At 53.5% G+C, this 24620-nt stretch overlaps 11 protein-coding genes across 11 annotated transcripts; 5 read left to right on the top strand and 6 right to left on the bottom strand.

Annotated features, from left to right (window-relative positions):
• Positions 1-1009: 1009 nt before the first annotated feature.
• Positions 1010-2133, bottom strand: EI97DRAFT_437990 (uncharacterized protein). Its single transcript, XM_033799458.1, has one exon. It carries the CDS (start codon positions 1667-1669, stop codon positions 1142-1144), a length of 528 nt encoding a protein of 175 aa, XP_033648827.1. The 5' UTR covers positions 1670-2133; the 3' UTR covers positions 1010-1141.
• A 2071-nt stretch (positions 2134-4204) lies between these two features.
• On the bottom strand, positions 4205-4507 carry EI97DRAFT_350703 (uncharacterized protein; the record flags this gene model as incomplete). Its single annotated transcript, XM_033794836.1, has 1 exon — positions 4205-4507. A coding segment is annotated over one exon (303 nt), but the record flags the coding sequence as incomplete, so codon positions are not given.
• A 1359-nt stretch (positions 4508-5866) lies between these two features.
• On the top strand, positions 5867-6523 carry EI97DRAFT_437988 (uncharacterized protein). The gene is made up of 2 exons (XM_033799457.1): positions 5867-6066; positions 6153-6523. The coding sequence occupies exon 2, from the start codon at positions 6171-6173 to the stop codon at positions 6438-6440; it is 270 nt and encodes an 89-aa protein (XP_033648825.1). The 5' UTR covers positions 5867-6066; positions 6153-6170; the 3' UTR covers positions 6441-6523.
• A 1072-nt stretch (positions 6524-7595) lies between these two features.
• EI97DRAFT_446746 (uncharacterized protein) lies at positions 7596-8638 on the top strand (the record flags this gene model as incomplete). Its single annotated transcript, XM_033800052.1, has 3 exons — positions 7596-8080; positions 8111-8542; positions 8593-8638. 3 exons carry the CDS (start codon positions 7596-7598, stop codon positions 8636-8638), a joined length of 963 nt encoding a protein of 320 aa, XP_033648824.1.
• Positions 8639-10178: 1540 nt separating this feature from the next.
• EI97DRAFT_471319 (FAD/NAD(P)-binding domain-containing protein) lies at positions 10179-12292 on the bottom strand. Its single transcript, XM_033801829.1, has 3 exons — positions 11976-12292; positions 10785-11923; positions 10179-10731 (listed from the first exon to the last, which is right to left on the bottom strand). The coding sequence occupies exons 1-3, from the start codon at positions 12028-12030 to the stop codon at positions 10618-10620; spliced, it is 1308 nt and encodes a 435-aa protein (XP_033648823.1). The 5' UTR covers positions 12031-12292; the 3' UTR covers positions 10179-10617.
• A 1101-nt stretch (positions 12293-13393) lies between these two features.
• Positions 13394-15663, top strand: EI97DRAFT_437985 (uncharacterized protein). The gene has a single exon (XM_033799456.1). It carries the CDS (start codon positions 13736-13738, stop codon positions 15515-15517), a length of 1782 nt encoding a protein of 593 aa, XP_033648822.1. The 5' UTR covers positions 13394-13735; the 3' UTR covers positions 15518-15663.
• Positions 15664-15680: 17 nt separating this feature from the next.
• Positions 15681-19037, bottom strand: EI97DRAFT_428542 (DEAD/DEAH box helicase-like protein; the record flags this gene model as incomplete). The annotated part of the gene is made up of 2 exons (XM_033797250.1): positions 15681-15983; positions 16053-19037. The coding sequence occupies 2 exons, from the start codon at positions 19035-19037 to the stop codon at positions 15681-15683; spliced, it is 3288 nt and encodes a 1095-aa protein (XP_033648821.1).
• Positions 19038-19257: 220 nt separating this feature from the next.
• On the top strand, positions 19258-20660 carry EI97DRAFT_302284 (uncharacterized protein). The gene has a single exon (XM_033794539.1). The coding sequence runs from the start codon at positions 19534-19536 to the stop codon at positions 20404-20406; it is 873 nt and encodes a 290-aa protein (XP_033648820.1). The 5' UTR covers positions 19258-19533; the 3' UTR covers positions 20407-20660.
• Positions 20661-20728: 68 nt separating this feature from the next.
• On the top strand, positions 20729-21918 carry EI97DRAFT_437984 (NAD(P)-binding protein). Its single transcript, XM_033799455.1, has one exon. It carries the CDS (start codon positions 21119-21121, stop codon positions 21830-21832), a length of 714 nt encoding a protein of 237 aa, XP_033648819.1. The 5' UTR covers positions 20729-21118; the 3' UTR covers positions 21833-21918.
• A 231-nt stretch (positions 21919-22149) lies between these two features.
• On the bottom strand, positions 22150-22673 carry EI97DRAFT_453780 (NAD(P)-binding protein; the record flags this gene model as incomplete). The annotated part of the gene is made up of 2 exons (XM_033800478.1): positions 22150-22526; positions 22586-22673. The coding sequence occupies 2 exons, from the start codon at positions 22671-22673 to the stop codon at positions 22150-22152; spliced, it is 465 nt and encodes a 154-aa protein (XP_033648818.1).
• A 181-nt stretch (positions 22674-22854) lies between these two features.
• On the bottom strand, positions 22855-24073 carry EI97DRAFT_437981 (uncharacterized protein). Its single transcript, XM_033799454.1, has 3 exons — positions 23867-24073; positions 23426-23534; positions 22855-23304 (listed from the first exon to the last, which is right to left on the bottom strand). The coding sequence occupies exons 1-3, from the start codon at positions 23871-23873 to the stop codon at positions 22983-22985; spliced, it is 438 nt and encodes a 145-aa protein (XP_033648817.1). The 5' UTR covers positions 23874-24073; the 3' UTR covers positions 22855-22982.
• Positions 24074-24620: the final 547 nt, after the last annotated feature.

The raw sequence follows: 24620 nt of genomic DNA, 5'->3' as shown, positions 1-24620 counted from the left end.
TTCTTCCTCATTACCTGAATTGGCCAAGAATATCTCTTTCTGTATATCTCTTGCAAGAGGTGCATATGTATCTGAAGTCTTGACAGCACTTGGCTGAGCACTTGTCTTTTTATTTTCTGGAATAGCAGGCATTCTGTGTATTGCAGATATGTGGTGGTTGGATCTCTGGTCTGGTTGGTGTAGCTGGTGTGGCTGGTGTGGCTGATGGATGCTGACTGATGTTTGGTGTTCTGGCCTGTGCTCTTTGCCAAGAAAAAAGCGAAAATTCTTTTGAGGGGTGAAAGGGGATGGCTACCCCCTTCTGGAGGCTGTATCTCCTGCTGCAGATGCTGTAGCAGGCTGCAAGTTGAGAAAAAGAGACTTCTTGATGGAATGAATAAGTGCTGCAAGTTTGGAGATGAAATTCCAAGCAGAAAATTTGTTGTGATGTTGGTGTTTTTTGGAGGCTAGCTTTCAGACTGGCGTCTATACATGGCGAAGTAAGGACGGTCCGAATCAAGGACAATAACTTGACCAGATCTGTGATCAAAAACTTGACTAGGAAGGCAACATTCAAGTTCACAATACCCATCAATTTTTGCGCATCGCCTCGGTCTCTTCATACTTCCCCTGCTTCTTAAGAATAAGCCCAGGTTGTTCAAGCTGGCGAGTGGCGTCTTCCACCAGGGCGTGGGCCTCAAGGCAGTGGCTTGGGGAACTAAGTAATCTGGCATAGGCGAACGCCCTGGCCGAAAACGCCATGGGTACCACCTAGAGATCTGGGATTCCTTCCCTGCCCACCTCGGCATGCATCCCTGTCGTGGAATCACATTTTGCTCCATAAGCCGCTCGAATATGGATCCTCATTTTACAGTGTACACCGAATGACAACGGCCGAGGTTTGGGGTGGGAGGTAAAAGGTCGTGGGCCATTTCAAGGGGGTTACGAAGACAGAAGGAAGGCGACGGCAATTGCCGTGGATGTAGAAATAGTGAATTAGAAATGGTAAATGGTAATAGGAAGATATCGTCTAAGAAGTAAATATATAGGCTTGCAGTTCCAAGTTCGGGGCGCTCCAAATACTTTCGGTGTATATGAATCCCTTCTGCCGAGCTGGACCAACGATGCTGGGCAGCTGAGTCGCATGGGTCGCTCCAGCATCTCATTCCTCATCTCCCTCGTCGGTGTCAGAAGTTTCCCAGTCGTCCGGGCCCTCCAGGTCCTCGGAGTACACCGGGTCGGCGAGGTACTCCTCATCAATGGTCTCCAGCGCGGCCGCCGTGGCGTTCCCCTGGCCCTCGATCTCGGACCTCTTGCGCCTGGCGTACTTGCACGTCGTCTTCATCGAATAGTACGGCTCATAGCCAGTCCCAGTCGATTCCCAGAGGAAGAAGCCGGTGTAGCCGCTGCCCCTTCCGGTCTTGCAGTTGCTCGAGCGGTAGAAATAGACCCCGCAGTCGGTGTTGTACTTGGGGTCGTGCGGCCAGTATTTGAAGGACTTGAACTTGCCCCCGAGGTTCGCACCCTGGAAGCCGTTGATCGAGTGGCAGGCCGAGCCAGGGAGGCCTTTTCCGGCTTTGGTGGAGGTGGCGCCGGTGTACCGCTGGCCCTGATACAGGCGCATGCGCCAGGCGGAGGCGAGGTCGGCGCAGGCCACGAGGGCGAGGACGATGGCGAGGAGGAGCTGCATCTTTGGAGTTTCTGAGGCGGCTTCCAAATGAGTGGACGGCTTGCGGTGGATGGGAGAGTCTCCGGACGCGCAGAGCCTGGCGGGTAGATGTAAAACGAGAGGACGCCTGATGCGAATGGACGGCTTGTGGATTGTGCCAGACCTTAGGGGAAGAGCTGGAATTTATTAAGAACTGTCTGCTGTCGGGTCCGGTCCATCATCGTACCACCGCCCGTCATCGCTTCCGAATTACGCTGTGTACGAGATATCAAGGGTTTCTATTCTCGCAATCCTACGGATGAAGGATATACAGCAGTCTTTCACGTCCGACGGAACCCCTGTACTAGGTAAAGTGCCCTTACTTAGCGTCAAGAGGCGTTGGTCAACAAATCACATGCTCCAATTAGGCGACTTTGATACTAAAAGAAGTAACGGTTTTGTCGCGTATACCGCTCGTGGAAAGGGTTCTGAGTCAAATACCCTGTGTTCCCGTCGGATGCAGTCCACTGCTGTACGAGGTGAGTGGATCATATCTGGCGCTGGAAGCAGCATGACTAATCACGTTAGTGGTATTTGTCTTACAACACAAATCTCTGAGAATTCCAAGAATTCACATTGACTTTACACAATTCCAGTGATGATTTACAGCTAGTGTACTTGTGGCTTGATTTTTCCTCGCCTTGATTAAGTGCCCGTATATGATCTGAAATCTCGAAACGGCGGCTGGACTGGGGCTCGGCTTCCTGCCAATGCAACAGCGAGCCCTTGGCTCGCTGTCCCAAGATTGGATGACGCCTAGCGGGTCTATTGCTGCAGGCTGCAAGGGGCAAGAACATCGTAGACCAGAATCAGAAGCCTTAATTTGCTCTGTGTTCGTATGCCCCACCAACACAATTAGCCACTGTCTCTTGATTTGATATTTTATGCTCCAAAGTCGGAGTGGCATCGACCCGGCGCGGGGCGGCATTTCCCGAGGCCGACCGGCTGACGTCCAACACCTGTGACTTGTTGATGACCTGAGTGAGGCTGACGTACCATCACGCACTGCCAATAATGCCGCATGGAAAAACCGTCGTCTTCCTAACGCTGCCCCGGCGATACGATCCGGGAGTCAATCAAGCGTGAAGAACCCGGCATTATTCACGATACGGAGGTGTTGCCAATAAGTTTATTCCGCCCGGAGGAGCCACGCTAGAGCTGAGAGGCTTGCAGGGGTAGTTTCTTGGCAGCACAAGCTCAGAGTAAATGCTCACAAAATTGCATAAAATATATAGTAAATGAGCTAAGTTCAGAACTCCTCATCTATCTCTCCTTCCGCATCTAGTTCAGAGTCCCATCCACTTGAAATCTCAGCTTCTTCTACCTCATCTAGCTCACTGTTATGGACCTCTGCCTCATCTAAATCACAGAGCTCAGCCCAGGTCATCTCATCCCTGAAGTCTCCAAATATAGGCCTGTTTTCTGGAGAGGATAAGAAGCTTAATGAGGAGCTTGATGAGGAGCTTGAGGAGTAGCCTTCCTGCATAGTTTGAGGTGTAGATTCATCTCAGGTATTGTTTCCTGGCAGGAGAGCTCCTCTGGGGTAGAGCCTGTATGGTGGGTAACCTTTTCAAATCTTCCTTTCTGATACTTATTTCCTCCCTCAAGCTCTATAATCTTCCAAATATGGTGCAGAGTCCTTTCAATCCACCTCTGGATCCTCTACTGAGGTAGTTCCTCCCACCAATTCAGCCAGTCCTGCTTCATCTTCTTAGCATCTGCTGCTGCTCCTTTTGCTGTAATCCTCCTTTTAAGCCATGGCCAGGCTGGTTCAATAGCGTTCAAGTCCGGTGAATTGCCATACCAGAGGATCTTGTTAACCTCTTCCTTCAGATAGATAGTACCCTGGAACCAGTGGGCATGTGAAGGAGCCTTATCTTCCTGGACAATCATGCCTGGCCTTGTTTTCAAGCACTCTTTGGCAAAGGGAAGAAGCTTTGGCTGGAGAATCTCATTGTAGTATCTCCACCAGTCAATGCCTCCTCCTCCATCTCTCACAAGCTTCCCAGTTTCCTTAGTCCATCTCCACTAGGGTTTTGGCCCTGCCTTCTTCTTTAACCTAGCTCTTCTCATCATTGTATTAAGCTCCCATTCAGCCTTCTTTACAGGCTTATTTTCCTCATTCATTTCATCAATCCTTGCCTGCACCTCTTTCTTCTGCTTAGCTGTTTCTGTTTTGTAGATGTGGCAAGGTCCCTTCCTGTAGTAAGAGAAGCAGCCCCAGAACATAAACTTAGAGTAGCTTTTCTATCTAGCCTGGAGAACAGTAGGATTGTATTTCTCTGCTGGCTGCCTCCATACATATATCTGGCCTCTTCTGACACCTAAAACAACGCTTGTTTCATCACTCCAAATTACATTCTTCCAGTCTTCAAGGGTCCAGTATTGGTGCTTCAAACAGAACCCTAATCTCTCTTTCCTCATACGGTGAGTAAGGCCTGGCTTCTTCGTTCTTTTCACCTTCCTGAAACCCATCTCATGAAGAGTCTTCCTCATGCTCTCTCTCCTTACGGCTTTCCCCTCTAAAGTAAGCTCATGGGCCAATATTTCAAGGGTCTTTTCACGGCTGTAACGGTCCTTGCGCACCTTCTCAACTAGCTCCTTTGCAAAGAAGGGAGTCCTTTTGCATGTAGCATCCGTATGAGCTCCATCTTCTATATGAATATTTAGAAGAAGTGAGCCATCAAAGCCTCTATTTTTTGCCTTCTTAACCATAGCTCTTTGAGTCCTTTCTCCTACTCCTGTCAGCTCCTCAACCTTTGAAGAGGGAGCTCCATATAACCGTAGAGCTACAACTTGGGCTTGGGTGGCAATTTCATAGTTTGGGCATGGAGGGTGAGGCATAATATCTTTAGATGAACAAGGAATATTCAGATTCACAAGATACTTAGGTTTGTACAAGAATCTGCACAGGAAACTAAGTATATATATAAGTAAGTTGTGCTACGTGGCATGCCAAGGAATATGTGTTGCCCAGGGCAGCCACCCCTGAACACCGGAATAAACTTATTGGCAACACCTCCGTAGACTCTGTCGTTATTCGGGGTCCAGCTGGTTGAAGTTGTCAGTCAAACGTGCAGGTCGCACACAGACCCTGTTTCAGGTGGTCACACCCGCGAAACGAAGCTGCAGCTGTCACGTCCATCTTCGTCCAGTTTGTGACACAGTACATAGTCAGCGGACGTCTCGCATTCATCGTATGCACGTTGTGCTGTTTTGTTGTGGGTGTTCATATCGAAGCTGATCACTTCGGCCCGCGGCACCACACTGGGCGCTGGATGCCGCTCTCCCGAGCTCCAGCATACCCTACACAGTCCAAGACAAAAGGAGCGCTTCTCGCGACGCTCGATCCCAGGAAGCGGATTCTCTCTCCTTTCTCTTTCTGCATGATTATTGATAGTTTCTGCGAGTCAACCGGTCACTCGGCTGCTACAGTGGCTGACTGAAGATTTGGCTCGGCGGATCCAAGAAATTGATGCTTCTTCCGTGGGCTATGCCTCCTTCGGGTGTGGGACTGGCAGGAAGGCGTTTTCGGCGTCATGAACCAGTCTTCGACTTTGCCAAGCCTGGGCGACTTAACTGCTCCTGCATATTGCTCCCACACTGCTCAGGGGTCCAAGTCGGATCCAATGCGAATCACGCCTCGCCTCGACTGGCGGTGTTGATCTCCCTTTCTGCGTGGATATTCACACGTCCTCTCGTTTACCCTTCCACTCTCCGGCTGGTTCGCCCTACAAAGTAAGGCACTAACTGCGACATCTCGGCGACCGACCATTTTCCCGCCGTTTCGGATGCCCTTTCCCCTGTAGTCGAGACCCCTTCCCACAAGGGACCAAGTGCTTGAACCGAATTGAGCACGTTGCGACACTTGTCCAGCCTCTTTCGAACTCTTGCTTCGTTGGTGGACCCCGCTGTGTGTTTGGGAGTGACAGTCTTCTACGCAGTACCACTGTACAGGCTTTGCAAATCTTCACCGGCATAGAAGGGATCTCAATACGAAGTAATAAAGGCACTGCCGCCTCCAGTGTCCCTAGTGGAACGAGGTCCCTTACAGCAATTTGCGCTGCTCATTATTGTCTACTCCGCACGGAGCGCTAAAATCTCATCCCTGCGATTACTGAGTGGGGACTGTTGATCAGGAGAGCGAGTCCGGAGCCGCATCATACGGCTCGGGAACGACGAGCAGATGTATAAAAGGCGGCTGAGAACCCAGGAAAAATCGTGTCCTTTTGTTGCAGCCTTCCTTCATCCTCTCTGTGTCTCCGTTTCCAGTCATTCCAGTCATTCCAGCCCGATAACGTCGAAAACTTCAGCGGATTCGGTTCTCCTTCTCGCGGTTTTTACTTCTTCTCCCCAGCTAAACTCTTGGGCTTGTGAAGGTAGGTGACGGAAACCTCCCTGCGAGAACCATACATCATATATTATCAGAGTGTCGTCTCAGTTCTAACTGTCATCCAACGCAAAGGAAAAAGTCCTAATCAAGATGAAGTTGTCGAGCTTCTGTACCGCTATCGCACTTGCACTCCTCCCACTCGACGCCCTCGCAGCCAATTGTTATTTTTGTGAGAGGACCAATGGCAGGATTGGAGCCGTCAGCCCAACTTACACTTGTGGGAAGAAATGCGGTTTGGATAATTATGACACCACTTTCTCAACATATCATTGCTGGAAAGATGGGGATGCAACCAAGTCGTGCTACAAAAATTGCTGCAAAAAGGCAGGCAGGGAATTGGGGGTTTTGAGAGGCATGTGAGAAGGGTTCAGGAACTGGGTGCAGAGTACTAGTTACCAGTCAATCACTTGATAAAGGTAGAATCAAGTTAGCCGAAAACGGGAAGAGAGATTATTGATACTCGTACTCTGTACGTCAGTCTTCGCCGCAAATCCGATCGGTCCCTCAGACGACGTTGCAGTCAACTTTCGTCGCGCCACCCATGCCGTACATAGTACTACAGTACCGCCGTTCCGTTCGGACATGGAACCTTGGAAGCACGCAGGAGACTAGACCAAAACGAGGTTGGGATGGTCTCGTGCGTCGGGTGCGGAGCGAGCCGCGATGCCGAAGCTATCCAAGTGCTCGGGACACTCTGGCGACCATGGAATATATAGCTATGTATGTACATGTCGCCAGGTCCCTTGGACAGTGACCCTCCTCGAAAATCTCTCGCCTTTGCCTTACGAGCCCCCCGTATCCAGCAATTATCCCTCCAACGTCTTGGCGACCTTTGCTGGACCATCGCATTCGCTGTCCCCAAACCCCGGCGGAGGGCTCGTTCGGTACGAGGGAGGCATTGCAATGTGGGCCGCAAATACGCCGTGGTTATGCGGCCTGATCTGAGAGGGTGTCAGAAGGCTGGCAACGTCCAAGGAGGCATCCTTACCGCCATCAAGCATGCTGGACCATCGAGTACTCGCATGCCCCACGGTTCATGACGGCGAAATCATTCCCGGAATCGAGAGCTGGGGTTGCACCGAGGTCGGATTCATGCGACAAGAGATGAAGGCACCGATGCAGTCCTCGAGGGGCCAGCGCCTTGAGTTTGGCCCAAGTCGGGGGAAGCCCAAGGCGTTGAGCTGTTCGACTGCCGGGAGCGCCCATTGGGGATCCAGTTTGCTCGTCATGATTTGTTCCGCGGCTCGTCATGATTTGTTCCGCAGGGCATTCTGGCTTTGGTTCAACGTTGTTTGGACCGTTCCATATTTGGTCGCGCAACAATTCGGGGTCGTAGTGGTTGTCAAGAGAGGCATTGTGTACCCTCTAACCCCTTCAGCTTGGCGAAAGACTTTCACCGCACAGTCCATCAGATAAATGGTCACACATCGTCTCTCGCCTCTCCGCAACCTCCTTCTCTAAATATTGCACATTGCCAACAACCAAACCCTTCAAACGACTGCGCGACGTTCAACGATGGGGACTTCGAGCTCAACCCTATCCAGACACGGTACCAGCAGTGTTGTAGACGATCGTCCGATGAAGACGGAGGTGGAACCCATTTGTTCCCCGGTTCCTCCTCTCCTCGTTGAGAGCCGTGAGAGCCGCGAGAGCCCCGAGAGCCGCGAGAGCCGCGAGAGCCCCGAGAGCCCCGAGAGCCCCGAGAGCCCCAAGATCCCCAAGAGCCCCAAGCGGTCTGGGTGGACTTCGTCTGAAACAGCAACCAACACATCCATCTCCGAGGACGGAACACCAACGACACAGCGCAAAGGAGTCTGGTGCAAATGCTTTCGTCTCGAAGATGGCTCTACGTGGAAGGTCGACCAGCCTCTGTCTTCCCTGAAATATCAGCAGGTGGTTCCGCCGTCTGAAGCCCGGCAAGTCTTCACGTGCCGTCTTCAAGCAGACCCAGCCGGCAAGTACAAGGGTATCCTAGAGGCCGTTGTCAAGGTGAAGTACCAGTAAGTACAACTTCTAAAGTACGCCACCAGTGTTTTCGCTCACGTAGAGCGTAGGATTCACGGAACGAAGAAACGTGTCCAAGAGTATGAAGATGCCGTCAAAGAACGGGCGTGTAAGGCAGGAGCATCCCCAGAGAACCGAGTCCGGGCCCACAACCTACGGATTGCACAAGAACGCCTCAAGAACGCTACCAAGCCGAACCCTACGCCTAGCCCTGCTACACAACGCGAGTTGAAAGCACTCGAACTTATGGCTAAAGAGGGCTGTGCTTACACTCTACATCTCCTAGAACATGCCGTGTACACTGTCGATACACAGATTGACAAGAAGGCAATGCCAGGTGGCTTCCTTGTTTACATACTCATGACGAAACTACCAGGTCAGCCTATTGTCTATGGGTATTGGGAGCTCCCGCCCTGCGAGAGGGACTTGATCCGGAAGGCGTTCAAGGAGGCTTTGACGTACGTCCTTTTTAGCCTATCTTGTAGGTTTTGTGCTGAGTATCGAACAGGGAGGTCTGGAAACTTGGGATTTACCCTTTCGACCGCGCTCGCTGAAATCTAATCTGGGACAAGGAGGGCAACAAATGGTATGTCCACACGCAAGCCTGTAATTTAGACAAGCTAACTTCAAGGCAGCTACATCGTCGACTTTGAAGACTATGATTCTGGTGAATGGGAACCGTCCCCCGTCGAGGAGTCAGAGTGCAAATGCTGGGAACTAGGTTGACGCAAATGGCGCAGAAGATTGTGAAAGATGCGTAGGAAGATGGAGAGAGGACAACACGATGACACCGCGACTTCTATCAACTGGAATTTCTTGACACCGGCCCAACATTTCCTGTAATTGGCGGCAGGATGATGATGACAGCGAAGGTCGGCAGGTGTCCTTGCGGTAAAAATGGCGCTCTTCTTTATCGTATATTCGCTCTGCATTCGCGTGCCCGTTCGCGGTATCCGCATCGTCCGTCTTGTTCGGAGCTGGGGAAGCGGATCCCGTGCGTCCCCGCAACTCGTCCTCCCTCGAAGGTGCTGATGGGGAAGAGAAGGAGAGCGGGAGACTTACCTTAGCCTACCAGAGACCAAGTTTGTTGGCGGAAAAGTGTCCTCGCAAAGTGTATCTAAGAAGAGGGTAGCATGCTTTTTTACCGCCTGGGGAGCAACCTGAAGGCGAACAGAGCATTATAACGATTTGATGCTGAAGCATCTGGAATGTTTGCCACCCCAATTCCGGGTGAATCACTACGCCACTGTCTGGGTCTCTCATCTAGCAGGGAAAGCCTTAGAAAAATGGCACGTAACAGACCAACTTCGACCAGTGTCTCTGACAATGCATCTTCGGGATGATTTCCTATCTCGAAGGACATGTCAGCGAGCACAACTCTCACTTCCAACTCAACCTCGCAGACTAGGCCTCCGATACTCCGGATGCACTACGGTCCGGCATCCTCACTTTCCCATCTTCCTCAGGGGTTTCCATCCAAACAGAGTCTCGTATGAATGCACCTCTGGCGGGGCGGACGGCGGACTTGCCTTTGCCGACGCTGCTGGAGTCTTCGGCAAATACCTTCAAGTGTGCCAACATCTAGGCCCGTTGCTCTGGGTCTCAATGGGTCCAGAACAAGATGGGATCGGTATGGCTCTGCTACTTCGCCAGATCAAAATAGTATACTTTGCGGTCATTCGCTTGGCGCGGCTGTAGCATGTGCAATCGCAGACCCCATGTCACCGAAGGTCTTGCTTCTACATACTCATACTCGATTTTTGATTTCCTAAACTTAGCCCGTCTCCTCGTTCCCACTCGACCAATGGATGAGAGCCCGCCCGACGAGGTTGAATGACAGCAACTTCAATCTCACATCCAATGTACTTCGTTGTGCTCCTTCCGCAGCAGCAAAGGGAGAAAAGGTCCGCCAGGAAGATGCTAAGAAGGCAGCTAGGATTGCATCACGCAAGGCCCGTAGTGCGCCCTCTAATCGAAGAAGTCTTGGACCCGTTATTCGTGTATGATCCTCCATTATCTGCTTCGAAGCGCTTGACTTTTGGTTAATCTGTCGATTACTAAGGGCGAAAAACTCCACCACCGCAATCTAGCTGTCCAACTTCTTTCCCAAGAACTTCCCCACGGGTGACGACAAGACCTCAGCAGCCCAAGACAAATAATGAACTCAACCGTTGAAGGTGTGCAATCCTGGAGTGTCAGTCAAGCGTGTGTACACGATCTCAACTGGTTTCCCCGACATGGCGACACGATGAGGGAGCCGGGACCCCGACTAGAAACTTCTGCCTGAGGGAACGGAACCATCCAATTCTTTAGGCATGGTCGCCCAATGACTCCTCCGATCCCACGGAGCCGCATCTCCAGGAGCTCACTTCCTTCATAATTGCATTCCAGCTGTCACAACGAGGGGTTCACGCAGTTGAGAGCTCCATATATGCTGCAAGCGATTTCCGTGGGGATTTGTAGGTCTCGAGGATTTCCTGATGCTAGGATACTTTACAAGATTTCGACACGAGGTATCCCGCTACATGCCATATCAGCACAAGGGAGTTATTGTTCCATTGCTGAGCTCTGTAACCACAGTAGCCCGCGTGCTCTCCCACCGCTTGGTCGCATCTTCTTCGGCATCAAATGAATATAGCCAGCGGTTCTGTCGAGGAGACAAGTCAGCATTTGGAACTGGGCACTCGGTAGTGACCATACCTTGATCTTCACATCCTCGGGATCAATCTCCCGCTTTTCGTCGACCTTCTTCAAACAATTGTGCCACCTTTCGCGCAAATCTTCCCCGTTGGTCTGGCTTGCCCGCGTCCTCGCAAACCTCAGCTTCTCATAGCATCTGGTTGCAATACCGACGTCGTCTTTTCCCTGGATCATCTTGAGACATACCGCAAGCACGCCGGCGCTCTCGACCGCTTGACTGGCACCTTGTGCAGAAGTGGGCAAATGGGCGTGGCAGCTATCGCCCAACAAAACTATCCGATGACTTTTGGGGCTCACCCAGGTGCTCAAGGGTTTACGGTAGCATATCTTCCAATCGAGACATTGCTCTGTGGCCTGGATGATACCTCTTATGTCAGGATCGAGGGTCTGCACCAATCTCCTCACCTCGTCCATGTCACCGGGTTGGAACCAGCTTTCAGGCACGTCTCCGTCGTCCTTGTGCGTCAGTATCCAGTTGAACTCTTCGCCGCCCCTCAGCGTATTTTGCACGATATGCAAGTCAGGGCCAATCCAAAAGTTGACGCAGTCCTCCTTCATGTACTTGTTCAGCCGCTCGTCCTCTCTCTGCGCCTTGGTCGGCCGGAAGAACGCCCGGAAACAAGCATACCCCGAACTCACAGGGTCATCTCGCGTGCCCAGAACCAGCGGTCTGGCCAGACTCTTGATGCCGTCCGCAGCAACGATGATGTCCGCAGTCAGCTTCTCTCCAGATTTCAGAGTTATGGCCGGTTGTGGATCGACGTCGTCATAAGCCACGACCTCGCAGCCCATTCGTATAGGGATGTTCCGTCTCCTCACCCACTCAAGAAACACGTCATGGTAGTCTCCACGGTGTCCGATGTATCCGGCCATATCCATCAGCGGCTGCACAGCCAGCTCCTTCCCGTCGCTCCAGCGGCGAATTGTCATATTCTCTGCCTGGTTGCCGATTCTCTTGATCTCGTCCGTCTCGCATCCCCACCTTGCAAGCAGTTTGAACGCATTCTCCCCCAGACCCAAGGAGTCTCCGAGCCGCGTGAAGGCGCGGACCTTGTCAAGAACACACAGGACGCGATGGCCGTGGTGGTGCAGTGCGACGGCGGCCGCGCAGCCCCCTAGACCGGCGCCTATGACAATTGCTGGGACAAGTCAGACCGCTTGAAGGTTCTAATGCGAGGGCTGGGGCGGTACCCGTAAGTGGAGGATCGTGAGGAGATGGGAGTGATCCTTGAGCTTTTGAGGCCATGGTAGAATCTACGGAGATAACCTGTTCGGTGTTTGGAATGTTCTCAACGCGGATTTGTGTTTGACACTTGAACTGGGAGGATCACAAGTGAAAGAGGAGAAAGAGAACCACCGTGCCGCAAATATCTCAGCCCACTGCGGGTGCCTACAGCTAACTTCTAGAATTCAGACGTTGTGAGCGGAATTTGTTCCACATTCTCCCCACGTCGAGTTGGGTCAAGTCTACCCTTGAAGCTGGGAGGTCCCGCAGATGCGTTCCCAGGGGTTCCGGATGTGGGGTTGTGGAGGATCGGCAATTCACAACCACGGGGCTGGGTGGGCACCCCACGGGTAACAGAAACACCAACCAGTCCCTCCTGCAGACTTCAACGTTACCGCTTTCTTGTGCACAATACTCGAAGATTTCTGCGGGCTTATGGTTCTCTACTACAGTACACGTATAGCTGGGCTGTGCTTTAGAGAGAGATCGGAAGAAGTTTGCGCCTTTATCTCGCAAGTCACGACTTCAACCCACATTGTCCGTTCAACTCAGAGAGAGAACTCAGGGGGGCAGGCCTGGCCCAGGACAACGTGCGACCTGGGCGAAAAAGAATACGAACCGTCAATGTCGAACAACTTGTTTAGCCTCACCACATGGCAATGGAATTCAATGATGAGGACTCCATTCAAGCTACCAGCGCAGCCGAGATAAGACATGGGTTGCCCGAGGTTCATTTGTGCAAGAGGAGTAGAAAGAGGTCCACCGCATATGTAAATCACTGTTTCATGCGTGCAATAACGTACTTAGACCATATGTCTGTCGTAGATATAATGGGCATACTATCATGCATGCGGCTCCGATCTGGGCAAGCACTTCAGACATTCTCTCACGCGTGGGTGTATCCTCGCATCGCTTCTTTAATATTGCGGCTTCCCGTCCTACAGTCATCTCTTTCCAGATCTATGTCAGGAGCAGCGAAATATACTACCTGTCTACGATAGCGAGGTCTTCCCCTCTCCGCCCTCCATGAATCACGCCTGCTTGACCTTTCATCGGATGTGCGGGTGATTTCTGAACCGAGCTCGAAATGCATCATACGAGGTATTCCATAGTGTGGCCTTTCGCTATCCGATTCCACACGTAGACTGCTCCCGTACTATCGAGCGAAGACGGACCCTAGGTATGACATCTAATATCTAAAGGCTCTATTACTGAGATGATGAGCAACAAATGCAGTTCAGGCTACAGGCAGGTATGTCGTTGACGTTGCGAGACCTTCGACGATAATCGGTACAGAATGTACAGTGCCGTGCTCCAGAATACACAACGCTAGTGAGGCTGGTGAGGCCGCGTCGTCCATCGCGTCATGCATGATATGATATGATGAACACTCCTAAAGTACAGAATATTTCCATCCCCACGCAACCCACCCTTCGGCCCTTGAGAGCAACCATGCCTCCTCCTTATCCTCCTCTACAGACCTGAACCCTCCCTCACCATTTCTGCACTATCCATGACGTCCGTCTTCTCGTCCATGGTCTGGCCCTCACGGTCGCCGTCTCGCCCTTCTCCCTTCCAAGCAACGGCAAACCAATGCCACCAGAGCACTTCACGTGCTCCTGATGACGCCTCCGATCCCGTCGAGCCGCATCTTCGAGAGCTTAACGCTGGACTGCAAGCCCTGGTCGACATCTTTCCAGACATACAACCAGAGGTGTTCCGCGAGATGCTGTCGACGTTCAGCGAGGAGAGCAGGCTACAGGTGATAACAGAAACGCTGCTGAAGCACGGGGCAAAGTATGTACGGGGCCGGTACAGGACGCCTGCGGAGCAGGGTGAGCATCACCTCTCGCCAAAGTACAAATACCGCTCCCTGGACCCGCACAAGGACACCCGAGGCATCCCTTTGGCGTTGGAGGATACCTTCCGGAGCCAGAGCTATAAAAGTGCAGCCAAAGAGGCGCTGTATCGCGAGTTCTCGGGTCTCAGCCACTCGACGATCAAGGCGGTGCTGGCGGAGTGGAACTGGAGCTACACGCACGCGAGGGAGACGCTGCTGGTGCTGGCGTCCAAGAGCTGGCGAGCCTCGATCGCGAGTTTCTTTCTGCGAAGGAAGATGCCCACCGCAACGGACCATCCACTGGTGCTATGGACGTCTGCAGACGCGAAGCTGGGGCGGTCGGGGGTGCCGTTTCTTGTCAGGACAAAGAGCCGGGAGCTGGACAAGGAGCTGTACGACACGCTGATCCTGCCGGAGCTAGAAAAGCAGCGAAAAGAGCAGATTGCCAAGGACTTCGAGCTCGCCGTGCAGTTGGACGAGGCGGAGGCAGAAGAAGCGGGAGAAATGTACGACTGTGAATGCTGCTTTATCCCAAACACGCTGGCGCAGATGTCCACCTGCGACGTTCAAGGCCACCACATCTGCTTCAGCTGCATACGGCATTCGATCAATGCAGCTCTCTACGACCAGGGCTGGGCGCGCAACATCAACTCGGAGCTCTGCACTCTAAGGTGCGTGGCTCCCATGACAGACGGCCGTGGCGACCAGTGCTCTGGCTGCATCCCACTGCAATTCATTGAGCGTGCTCTCCTCGAGGAGAAGGACGGCGCAGACAATATCCGCAAACTCAACGAACGCTTCGCCTCCGAAGCCCTGCTCCAGTCCCGCCTCCCCCTCACCCGCTGTCCTTTCTGCTCGTACGCCGAAGTCGACACGCTCGCCCTCCCCCGAGCCGATCTCTTCTCCACGCTCAAAGTCCGCCGCGGCCGCCTCCTTCTCGCCTCCGTCCCGCTCCTCGAGCTCCTCTGCTGGGGAATCTTCCGCGTGATACTGCAATTCGCTCTCCTGGCCTTCACTTCCCTTGCGCTGCTAGGCTACGTCTCCGGGAAACCCTTCGATGTCACAGGTCCCCTCGACTCCGCCCTCCGCCGCATCCACCTGCGCCGCCGCGGACTGCGCTTCCAGTGCCTCTCCCCTTCGTGCGGACGGCAATCCTGTCTCTCCTGCTCCGCCCCCTGGCACGATCCCCACGTGTGCTACTCCTCGCAATTGCAGTCCCTACGTCTGACGCTGGAGCGCGCCACCACGGACGCGGTCAAACGGACCTGTCCGGACTGTAATCTGGCCTTCGTCAAGAGCGAGGGGTGCAACAAACTGGTTTGTCTGTGTGGATACAGCATGTGTTATCTCTGCAGACAAGGGCTGGCGACCGAGGGATACAATCATTTTTGCCAGCACTTCCGCGAGGTTCCGGGTCGCAAATGTACGGAGTGCGACAAGTGCGATTTGTATCAGGTGGAGGACGAGGAGGAGGTTGTCAGGAGGGCGCGCGAGGCGGCGGAACGGGCGTGGTGGGAGCGGCAAGGGGAGCGCCAGGGGAGTCCGAATGAGAAGGCGTTGGAGAGGAGAGTGAGCGAGAGTGACGGCCTGAAAGGGTGGGGCGTGAGTACGAGGATGAGCGTGTGGGAGGATTGGCTGGAGAGGGCGATTGAGGCGTTGGTGGTTTGAATGGGGATTTCATCTGCTGGTGGAGAGGTCAAGATTGGTTAGATTCGAGATACCCAGCGTCGTGTTACGCGTTACCTGTACTTTCATTCATCTCGGTTGTTCAGATCTAATCAACTCTGCTACATTCATTATTCATAACTCGTGAGCCTCCCCATAGTCTCCCCTAGCTATGCACCCCGATAAGCCTCCCCTCCCCTCCAAACACCCGTATACTCCTCGCAAATGCATTCTCCTCGGCATCCTCCTCTTTAATCCATACACCATCCTTCTCCACACCCCTTGCCATAATCACCTCCTGCGCCGGCACCACCGTCTCGACGCCCGCAGGCGCCGCCTCGTCCTCGCCCCACGGCAAACTATCCACGTCAATCTCGGCCTCCCTCCCGAGCAACGACATGACCACGACCAGTGCCCCAGCTTTACTCATGACCTGATTCGCCTCCTTGCACCGCTCGTCGCAGCAACACTCGAGACACCCCTGCAGACAGTGACACGCCTGCAACCGCTCGCACGCTTGCTCGAGGAGCGAATCCACAAACTCGAATGCTTTGGTCGAAATCCCACTGCCGCTGGCTCCACCCTTGGCGTCGTAAAATGTCAACCTCGCGGGACGCTTCCTCGCCGTCTCCTTAGCCGCAAACTCCTTGAGGGCGACTTTGCATTCCGTCCTCACGTCCCCCGGCATGCTGATGACAAAGTTGGGAAGCAGGCTGAGGACGGCGTGTTCGGCCGCATGGATCGCGGCGGCTATGTTGAGTCTCCTGCTCTTCAGCAACTCCAATGCAGACGTGGGCACGTCCAACCACATGCCCTTGGACCGTAGGATGATGGGCGGATTGTCTACCTCGACGGCATCGATGATCCTGCGCCGCTTATCCACCTTGAAGAAGCCAAATACGACCTGCTGGATCTGGATGGGACCGTAGTACGCTTTGCACCTGCTGCCGGGGATGCGGCGTATCGCCTCCGTCTCGACGGGATCGATGTCCGTGTAATCCCGCTGCAGAGTCGTCCAGTCGACGGAGACGTGCTCCACCTTGGCGAGCATGCGGTCCTGGCTGAACTCGCGCACGAGATACGTCCTTCCCTGATGCAGGAAGATGCCCCCTTCGTAGATGGTGAAGAAGGCCCGGGATGCCTCGAGCTCTTCCAGCACCATGTTCCGTCCGTGTGTCACGTCGATGATGGCGAAGTGGCTGTCCTCAGTGTCGCGGATGGCGATATGTCGGGATGGGTAAGGCAGAAACCGCTCGTTGGTGTGGTAGAATCCAGCGTCGTCTCTTCTCATCCGCTCCTTGGCGATCTTGGGGAGTAGCGGGCCAAAGTAGACCATATCGGCTTCGGGATCAATGGGCATTTCGTGAGCAGCGCATTGGACGTGGCCTTCAAGCACGAGAATGTTCTCGAGATCGACCTGGAGCTCACAGTTCGGCTTCGTGAAAATCTCGTCCGGGTTCGACATGTAGTACTGGTCCGTAGGGAAACAGTCCCCCACCAGCACAGACAGCGAGTCTTTATTTCTGCGTCCTGCTCTTCCGCTCTGCTGCCTCAGATTCGCAATCGTATACGGAAACCCACAAGTCACGACCGCATCCAAGGATCCGATATCGACGCCCAACTCCAATGCACTCGTCGCCACAATCCCCACGAGCTTCCCCTGGAACATCTCCTGCTCAATCCTCCGGCGATCCTGCGAAGTATAGCCCCCTCGATACCCCATAACTCGCGCAATCACCTCCGGCCGCTCCAGATTCGTCAGCTCCGCCTTGATGGCGGCGAGAAGAGCCTCGCACTGTTTCCGGACGCGGCAAAAGGCGATGGCTCGGACGCCGCGGAGTATCAATTGGCAGAACAGCTTCGCGCACTCTGCGACGCTGTCGCCCCGCCCAGATGTAGGATCTCCAGGATCCTTGAAAGGTGTATTCCAGCACAGAAACTCCTTTCTCCCTGACGGCGAGCCGTCAAAGTCGATCAGCTTCACGTCCTCAATCCCGAAGATCGTCTTCATGTGCGCCTCGGGATTCGCCACCGTCGCCGAGCAAGAGATGAACTTGATATCGGTATTCCCCACGGCCGCACATATCCTCCTCAGCCGCCGCATAATCAACGAAACATGCGACCCAAACAGTCCGTTGTACACATGCAGCTCGTCCACCACGACGAACCGCAGATTCTGCAAGAACGAGCGCCACGCCTCCTCCTGGGGCAGAATCGTAATGTGCAGCATATCTGGGTTTGTGAAGATAATCCGAGCCTCGTCACGGATGTGGTTGCGTTCTGCCATCGGGGTGTCGCCGTCAAAGGTCTCCACGACTATGTCCTGCAGGCCGTCCATAAAGCGGAGCATCTCTTTCAGACTCCTCCTCTGATCCTGTGCCAGTGCTTTCGTCGGGAAGATGTACATGGCTCGTGTGCTGCTTTCGCGCTCCAGCTGATGCAGGACGGGAATCTGATAGATGAGAGACTTGCCGGAGCTGGTCGACGTCGAAACAATGACATTGTGCCCATCGTGCAAGTGATTGATCGCCTCCGCCTGGTGCGAGTACAGCTGGGTAATGTTCCTGGTGTTGTACAGCGCATTCACCAAGTTCTGCGACAGCTGAAACTTCAGTTCGCCGTATATTGCTGGCTGAGGGTCGAAGACGCGATGCCCGTCGGGCACAATCTGCCCAGTATACCATTCGAGCGTCTTGATCTCCTCAATGATCTCCGGTATCGACTTTCGCTCATCCGGTATCGACAGCGGTAGCATCGCCCTGTCAGCGCTCAGGCCGTCATCCTCAGGCGGCACAGGCATCGCCTCCCTCGCCATACCCTCAATCCTTCCCACCGGGTCCACGCCCTCGGCCGCACACTGATGCAGAAACCCATTCACAGCGCCCACAAACTTCCCATTCCTCTTCTCAATCAAGTTGGTCAATTGCTTCTGGGTAAACACCGGCATCTTGAGGTTCTGATTCCGCAGTCGCTGTGGAGCGGGTTTGCCCTGCCCATTCTTGGCGGGTTGGGCTCCACGCTTGAGATCGCCGTCCAGGAACTCGAAGAGCAGGACTGACTTGTGATCTGCGGGGTCTCGGGCTCCCAGCTCCTCCACCGTGGTCATGAGATTCGCCTGCAGCATGGCCTCGTCCACGTAGTGGAATCTGACGGATCGGGGCATCAGCACAGCTATCTGGACGACATCGGACACATGTAACTCTCGGCGGATATGAGCTTCCACGGCGAACTTGATGTTGTCGAAGGTTGTAGCGACATGCTTCCTCGTGCAGCAGAATGTATAGACGAGACTCAGGGCACGCTGCGCCTGGGCCAATTTCTTGAAGTGCTCCGGCCACGGTTCGAAAGGTTCAATGACGGCGGAGGAGTCCTGACGAGAGAGGGCCGGTTTTTTGGAAGGAGGTACATCGTTCTCATTTCGAGTCGCTGCTATTCCATCCTCCCCATCCTTTGTCGTAGCCGCAGTCCGCCTCCTCTTCCGAACAACCTGGTCCGAAACGGTCCCAGCTTTCAATCGGGCCATGTCGGCGCCATTAACCAGAATGCGCCGACACGTCTAGCAGGTGTCGAGTGCAATTCTCGAAAGGGGTGTGGTCGAAGAGAGGTTGAAAACGTGGTTATAGGGTATCGAGCATTCGGGACGGGAAGCGAGGGTGGCGAACTTTCACGTAAGAAGCGACACGGTGGCGCGCCATCACGTGAGCAAGTCATTTGTTTCCAACACATGCTATATCAATTGTTAAGGCGCGTGAATGCTCCATTGATCGAACTACCCATATAATTATGTCTAAGAGATGTCTTGGCCATTCATTTTTTTTTCTTTCATTCTGTGGATATCTCGTGGTCTGTTTCATGTACCAATTCATTACCATTGCCGGACGATGTCTCCCAGCACACCGAATGGACGACCGTGTCCACCCTTTCACCGTCATGCCCTTCCAATTTGTATATAAACCCCTCTTATGGTCCTGCCAGCTTCGTAACATGCAACTCAACCTCCCACGAAACCCCAACCCGCCATGCTGCCCACGCTCCGCCTCCCCAATCATGAAAGCCGGCTTCCCAGCATCTCCGCCAACCACACTCATACCCTCATCTCGTCCTGCTCTACACCTCTCTCGTTTTGCTTCTCCTCAAACCTCGCCATCGTCAAGCGACTCACCTGGGAGCAAACCCCGTGGGTGCTCCCTCACCTCGACTCCTGGTCTCGCCGGCACATTGAAGAGTGCCTATCTCTTCATCTCCGCCGTAACATCCCCGAAAAGATCCTGGACAACGCTCTCCTGTTGGGGGAGTGCTACGAACCGACGACACGGGACGCGGAACCGGGACACCATCCCCAAATGTTCGTCGTGTTCCCGAATCTGAAACGCGACGTCCTACTCAATGAGCAGTTTCTTACCTTCTGGCATGATGAAGTGATGCGACCATCCTTCAGACAGGCGTCGGAGGACTCTGGTCTAGTAGAAGTCGATGGTGACGAAGCGGCCGAGTTCGCTGGCCGTATGAAGATGCCTGGGGCCTATGGTGGTCGTGAGCCGGGTACAGGAAAGCGTGTATTCCCAGCCGCGGGAATTCTGAACCACTTGCGAGCTGGCAGCACCCGTCGCGTCTTTGCTCGATGGCCGGAGTGGCATGATAGATGTGCATCTGGGTACGAGGGGAAGTATTCAGATGTGCGAGCCAAATTGTTGGGCGAAGCGTGGAGCAGCATTACGGGGATGTTGAGCGGGAAGGATGAGCTGGAAGCGCCATTGCTCCTGCTAGTCTGGCGCGGACGTACTTCAGTGAGCGGTTTTCTCACGAACAGGTTTACAAGGCCGTCGGGGAGCGGTGGGACAGATATGTCGACGCGAGGTTTGCGATCCCTGGAAGCTTCCATGTCGTCCTAGAAACTGTTCTGCGTGATGAAAGGTGAGCCTGAAGAAACCAGAGCGATCAGTACAGTCGGGTAGAACGCCTGCGGTCGAAAGGGCTGATTTTGGTCCAAAACTTGAAGACGGTGTAGGCCGTGGGCGAAGATCGAAGCACCATTAAAGCTGCAACGTCGTCAGCCATCTTCCACAACGTAAATAGTTGCGCAGACACTAAAGGAGAGCTCAAGAGAAAACTAGAAGGGAATACCTACCTTGCACCTCATGTGTAGTGCACGTGACCAATTGCCCATTGCATGCAGCTGTTCACGATCCTACACCTACCCCCCAGGTTCCAAAGCCGCTCAGCGACATTTTGAAGGCATAAACACCATCAGCAAATCCCAATGGCGCGCATGAACCACAGTGACGAACTCTGACGTGTTGGTTCGACATGATACAAGCTGGGAACCCCAGTTTTATCCACCGGTTTCAGGTTCGTGGAGTTCTGCCGCGGATTGCCGGATAGGTACATCGATCGGTCTCTACTGCGGGGAGCTGCAGCGGGAATAATGCACCGTGGTGAACTTCGTTGGGCTCGTATATATTGGCAGAAGCGCGCATTCCAAGATGGAGCTGGAAAAACAACTCGTGGTGCCATCTGAGAAGAAGTGAAGGAGACTGAGAATTGCACATACCGCACCCGCCAACTCACCACAACGCCGTTAAAGCCATCCTCAGCATCACAACAATGCCCACCTACTTCCTCACAGGCGCCAACCGCGGCATCGGCCTCGAGTTCGTCCGCCAGCTCTCCTCCAACCCCGCCAACGTCATCATCGCCGCCGTCCGCTCCCTCTCGCAAGATCACTCCGACCTGTCCTCCCTCTCCGATTCGGCCAAAAACGTCCACATCATCGAATGCGAGGTTTCGTCCCAGGACTCCCTTTCCGCCCTACCCTTCCGCATCGCTGAGATCCTGTCCAAGACCGGCTCAAATCTCGACTACCTCTTCAATGTCGCAGGGATAAACGCCACTTCGTCCGACACCTCACTGAGCATATCCCCCGAGTCCCTGCACCACCACATGGACGTCAACGTGCTGGGACCTGCCAAAATCGTCGAGTCACTTGCGCAATATCTAGCCCCCGGAGCCGTTGTCATGAACATGTCCAGCGGTCTGGGAAGCATGACGGTTGCGCTGTCAACGCCGAAGTGCTGTACCTATTCCATCAGCAAAGCAGCGCTGAACATGTTGACGCTGCACCAGGCGCGGGATCTGAAGAGGCAACATGTCATTGTGATTTGCATGGACCCAGGATGGGTGAAGACGCGCATGGGCGGGAAGGGCGCAATGGTGGAGCCTGAGGTGAGCATTTCGGGCATGTTGGAGGTGATTGGTGGGTTGAAGCAAGAGGACAGTGGGAAGTATTATAGATTTGACGGCGCGATTGTACCGTGGTAGAGATCAGAAAATCGACGTAATATGAGGTTGGAAGACGTCGCCGCAAGGCCGCTCCATTCCCGTCCCAACGTATACTCTGGGAAGTCGTGTTCGTCGAAGCCGTTGCATTCTCTGGTCTCCGTAAGAAAGCTGCAAATTCGCCTTGTCAAAGCTGGCCCCCTCTTGTCCAGTAGGCCCAAAAATCCTCGTTCGCGGGTTCTAGGAATCAGTCAGCACACCTACCAGCAACAGCATCTAAACACACAAAGCGCACTTTTCACCGTCCTCGAACATTAGCGTCGCGGCCCCCGTAAGACAATGCCATTTCTTTGCCCCATCTACAGCCGACTCCACTCCCTCCCCGCAGTCCTCAACCCCTCCTCCCCATCCACCAGCACACACCACCCCTCATGCCCCCTCCCCCCTTCCCCCGCAATTACCGCCTTGAAATCCTTCCTTGCAGCCTCCAAAATTTCCGTATCAAACGAACCGGGTTGCAAAAACACCGCCGAGATCCCCGCCTCCTTCGCCTCCTTGAGTAATTGCTTCGTGACCGTGGGTGGTGTAATCACGGAGAGCGAATAGGAGGATGCGTCGCCGGGAAGTTTACTCGGTGAGGGGACGGTCTCGTGGGTCTGGGAGAGGACGGAGATGGTCGGGGCGCGCGGGTTGATAGCCGTGACGGGAAGAGAGTGGTCGAGGTACCAGGCGAAGACTACATCGCGTTGGTCTCAGCATGCGTTCACGTCGCGGGTCGGGAGGGATAAGACGTGCCTTTGTGTCCGTATTTCGTGGGGTCGGAGCTCGCGCCCGCGACGGCGAAGCGGGGGGAGGAGAAGAAGTGTTTGAGTGCGGCTTCCATGGTTAAGTCTACTGTGGAGGTGAAAAGGGTGAGAGCTCTGAAGGGTGAGAGCTCAAAGGGTGTGGACGATTATGACGCCATCGGATATCAGAACGGCACCAACGGATCTGGCAGGGGGACTCTCCACGTGACTCGGATGTCCACAGTAAATCAACGATTGGGATTAATTCTTCAGAGACCGACCGCATAAAGGTATATACCAAGTCTTACTTATAGCATTAGTGGAGCATACATCATCCTCCCAGCTGCTGGATCCCGTCCCCTACACCCGCCGTGTATCAATCCACCTACGGCCAACTAAAACATCCCCTACTCCTTCTTCCCCTCTTTCCCCTTCCTCACCAAAATCCCATTCACCCTCCAATAACAGTCCCACACCATCCACGCTCCAAAAATCGCATACCCGCCATACATGCCGCCCAACCCCTGCAACCCCTTTTGCTCCGCAGTCAATTCGGCCCACGACAGCATCTCGGCCAGGCACGTGATCGTAGTGAGCAAAGTCTCCAGGCCGAAGACGAGGAGCGCGAGGGGGATACACGGGTCGTTGCGGAGGAGGGCCGGGATGGCCCAGAGGGTCAGGGGGAGGTGGTAGAAGGCTTCGAGAAGTGTGTAGAGGGGGAACCAGGCACTGGAGATGTTGTCAGTCAGATTTGTGCAAGACATCTGAAACTGATCTTGAAGAACCTAATCTTGAGGCTTGAGGCTTGAAAGGCGGGGATGGGAGGGCATGATGGAAATAGGGTACCTACGGCGGGCTGTAGAAGAACCGATCTCCGTACGTAGCAATATACCACGTCCGCACGTCCGTCATCCATTGGAACCTGATAGCTTCGGGATACAGCGCCGTGAGATCAAAAGCTACACAGAATCGTGTTAGCAGCCGAAACCCACCACAAAGGAAATAGGATACGCGTAGAAGGAGGCCAAGAAGTGCTTTCATTGAGCTGAAATCAAAGGGGAACGGAATCTAGTTTCAATTGAATCCAGAAAATGATGATGAAGCCCAAGGAGGGGGGTTAGGTAAGGATATATATAAGATATATCAAGGATATATCATGTGAATTTGTCAACTTGAGCAGCTAGTTGGAAAAGAAACCAGCCAAGCGACCTTTCGTAGCAAGGAGATTATCCAGTGTATGCGAGCTTGTGATTTGGGCAGTAGCCAGGAGTAAAGATCCATCTGGACTCACCCAACATGACAGGCAAATGCACCGCAAAAAACACCAAATACACTAGATCCCGCTTCCTTTGCGTAATCGGCACATGTACACCTACCCCTCGCCGCGTATCCGCCATCTCTCTTTTTCTTTATTGCAGGATAAGGGAAGATTAACCGGTACTTTTGGCGATTTTTCGAGAAGCGATCCTTTACGGTAACGTAGGGACGGTGATTGTTTATGAGTGTAAGCTGAGCATCTCTTGTAGTGAACACTATGGGGAGCCCCTGAAAACGCTAGACTGTTTAGGGAACTAGCGCGTCGACGGTAGACTTATTAGATGTAGTGCTAAAATTTAAAGCAAGACCTTGTATATAGAGTTTGTTCTTCTAATCTATTGTCTATCTATATAATTATATATATTAACGTACTTGATAAGCGAGCGGCACGGACAAGCGAGCGGTGCGCATCATGCGACCCAACTAGGTCAGAACACGTATAACTCAACAACATGAAGAGAAATAAAATTTCCAAGTTTATAGGGTTATTCTACAGAGTCATCTTGACCTTTTGAGCATGTTCTCATGTTATGGCCTATCCCCTTACATTTTCTACAGCGTCGACGAGTTGGTTGAGTACCCTCTACTAAACCACCATCTTGACTATCTTCCTGCAGTTCCTGAGCACCACGACGTGTCTGATTATCTAGTTCTTGGGCTTCTTGAACTGTAAGAGTCCCTCTTTTCTGTAGTCTCCTCTTTTTACGTTGTTTCCGTCGTGTCATAGC

The sequence above is a fragment of the Westerdykella ornata genome (assembly GCF_010094085.1).
Source record: "Westerdykella ornata strain CBS 379.55 unplaced genomic scaffold EI97scaffold_70, whole genome shotgun sequence".
Taxonomy (NCBI): Eukaryota; Fungi; Ascomycota; class Dothideomycetes; order Pleosporales; family Sporormiaceae; genus Westerdykella; species Westerdykella ornata.
Note: the sequence above shows the minus strand (reverse complement) of the source record. Positions and strands in the feature narration are given on the sequence as shown.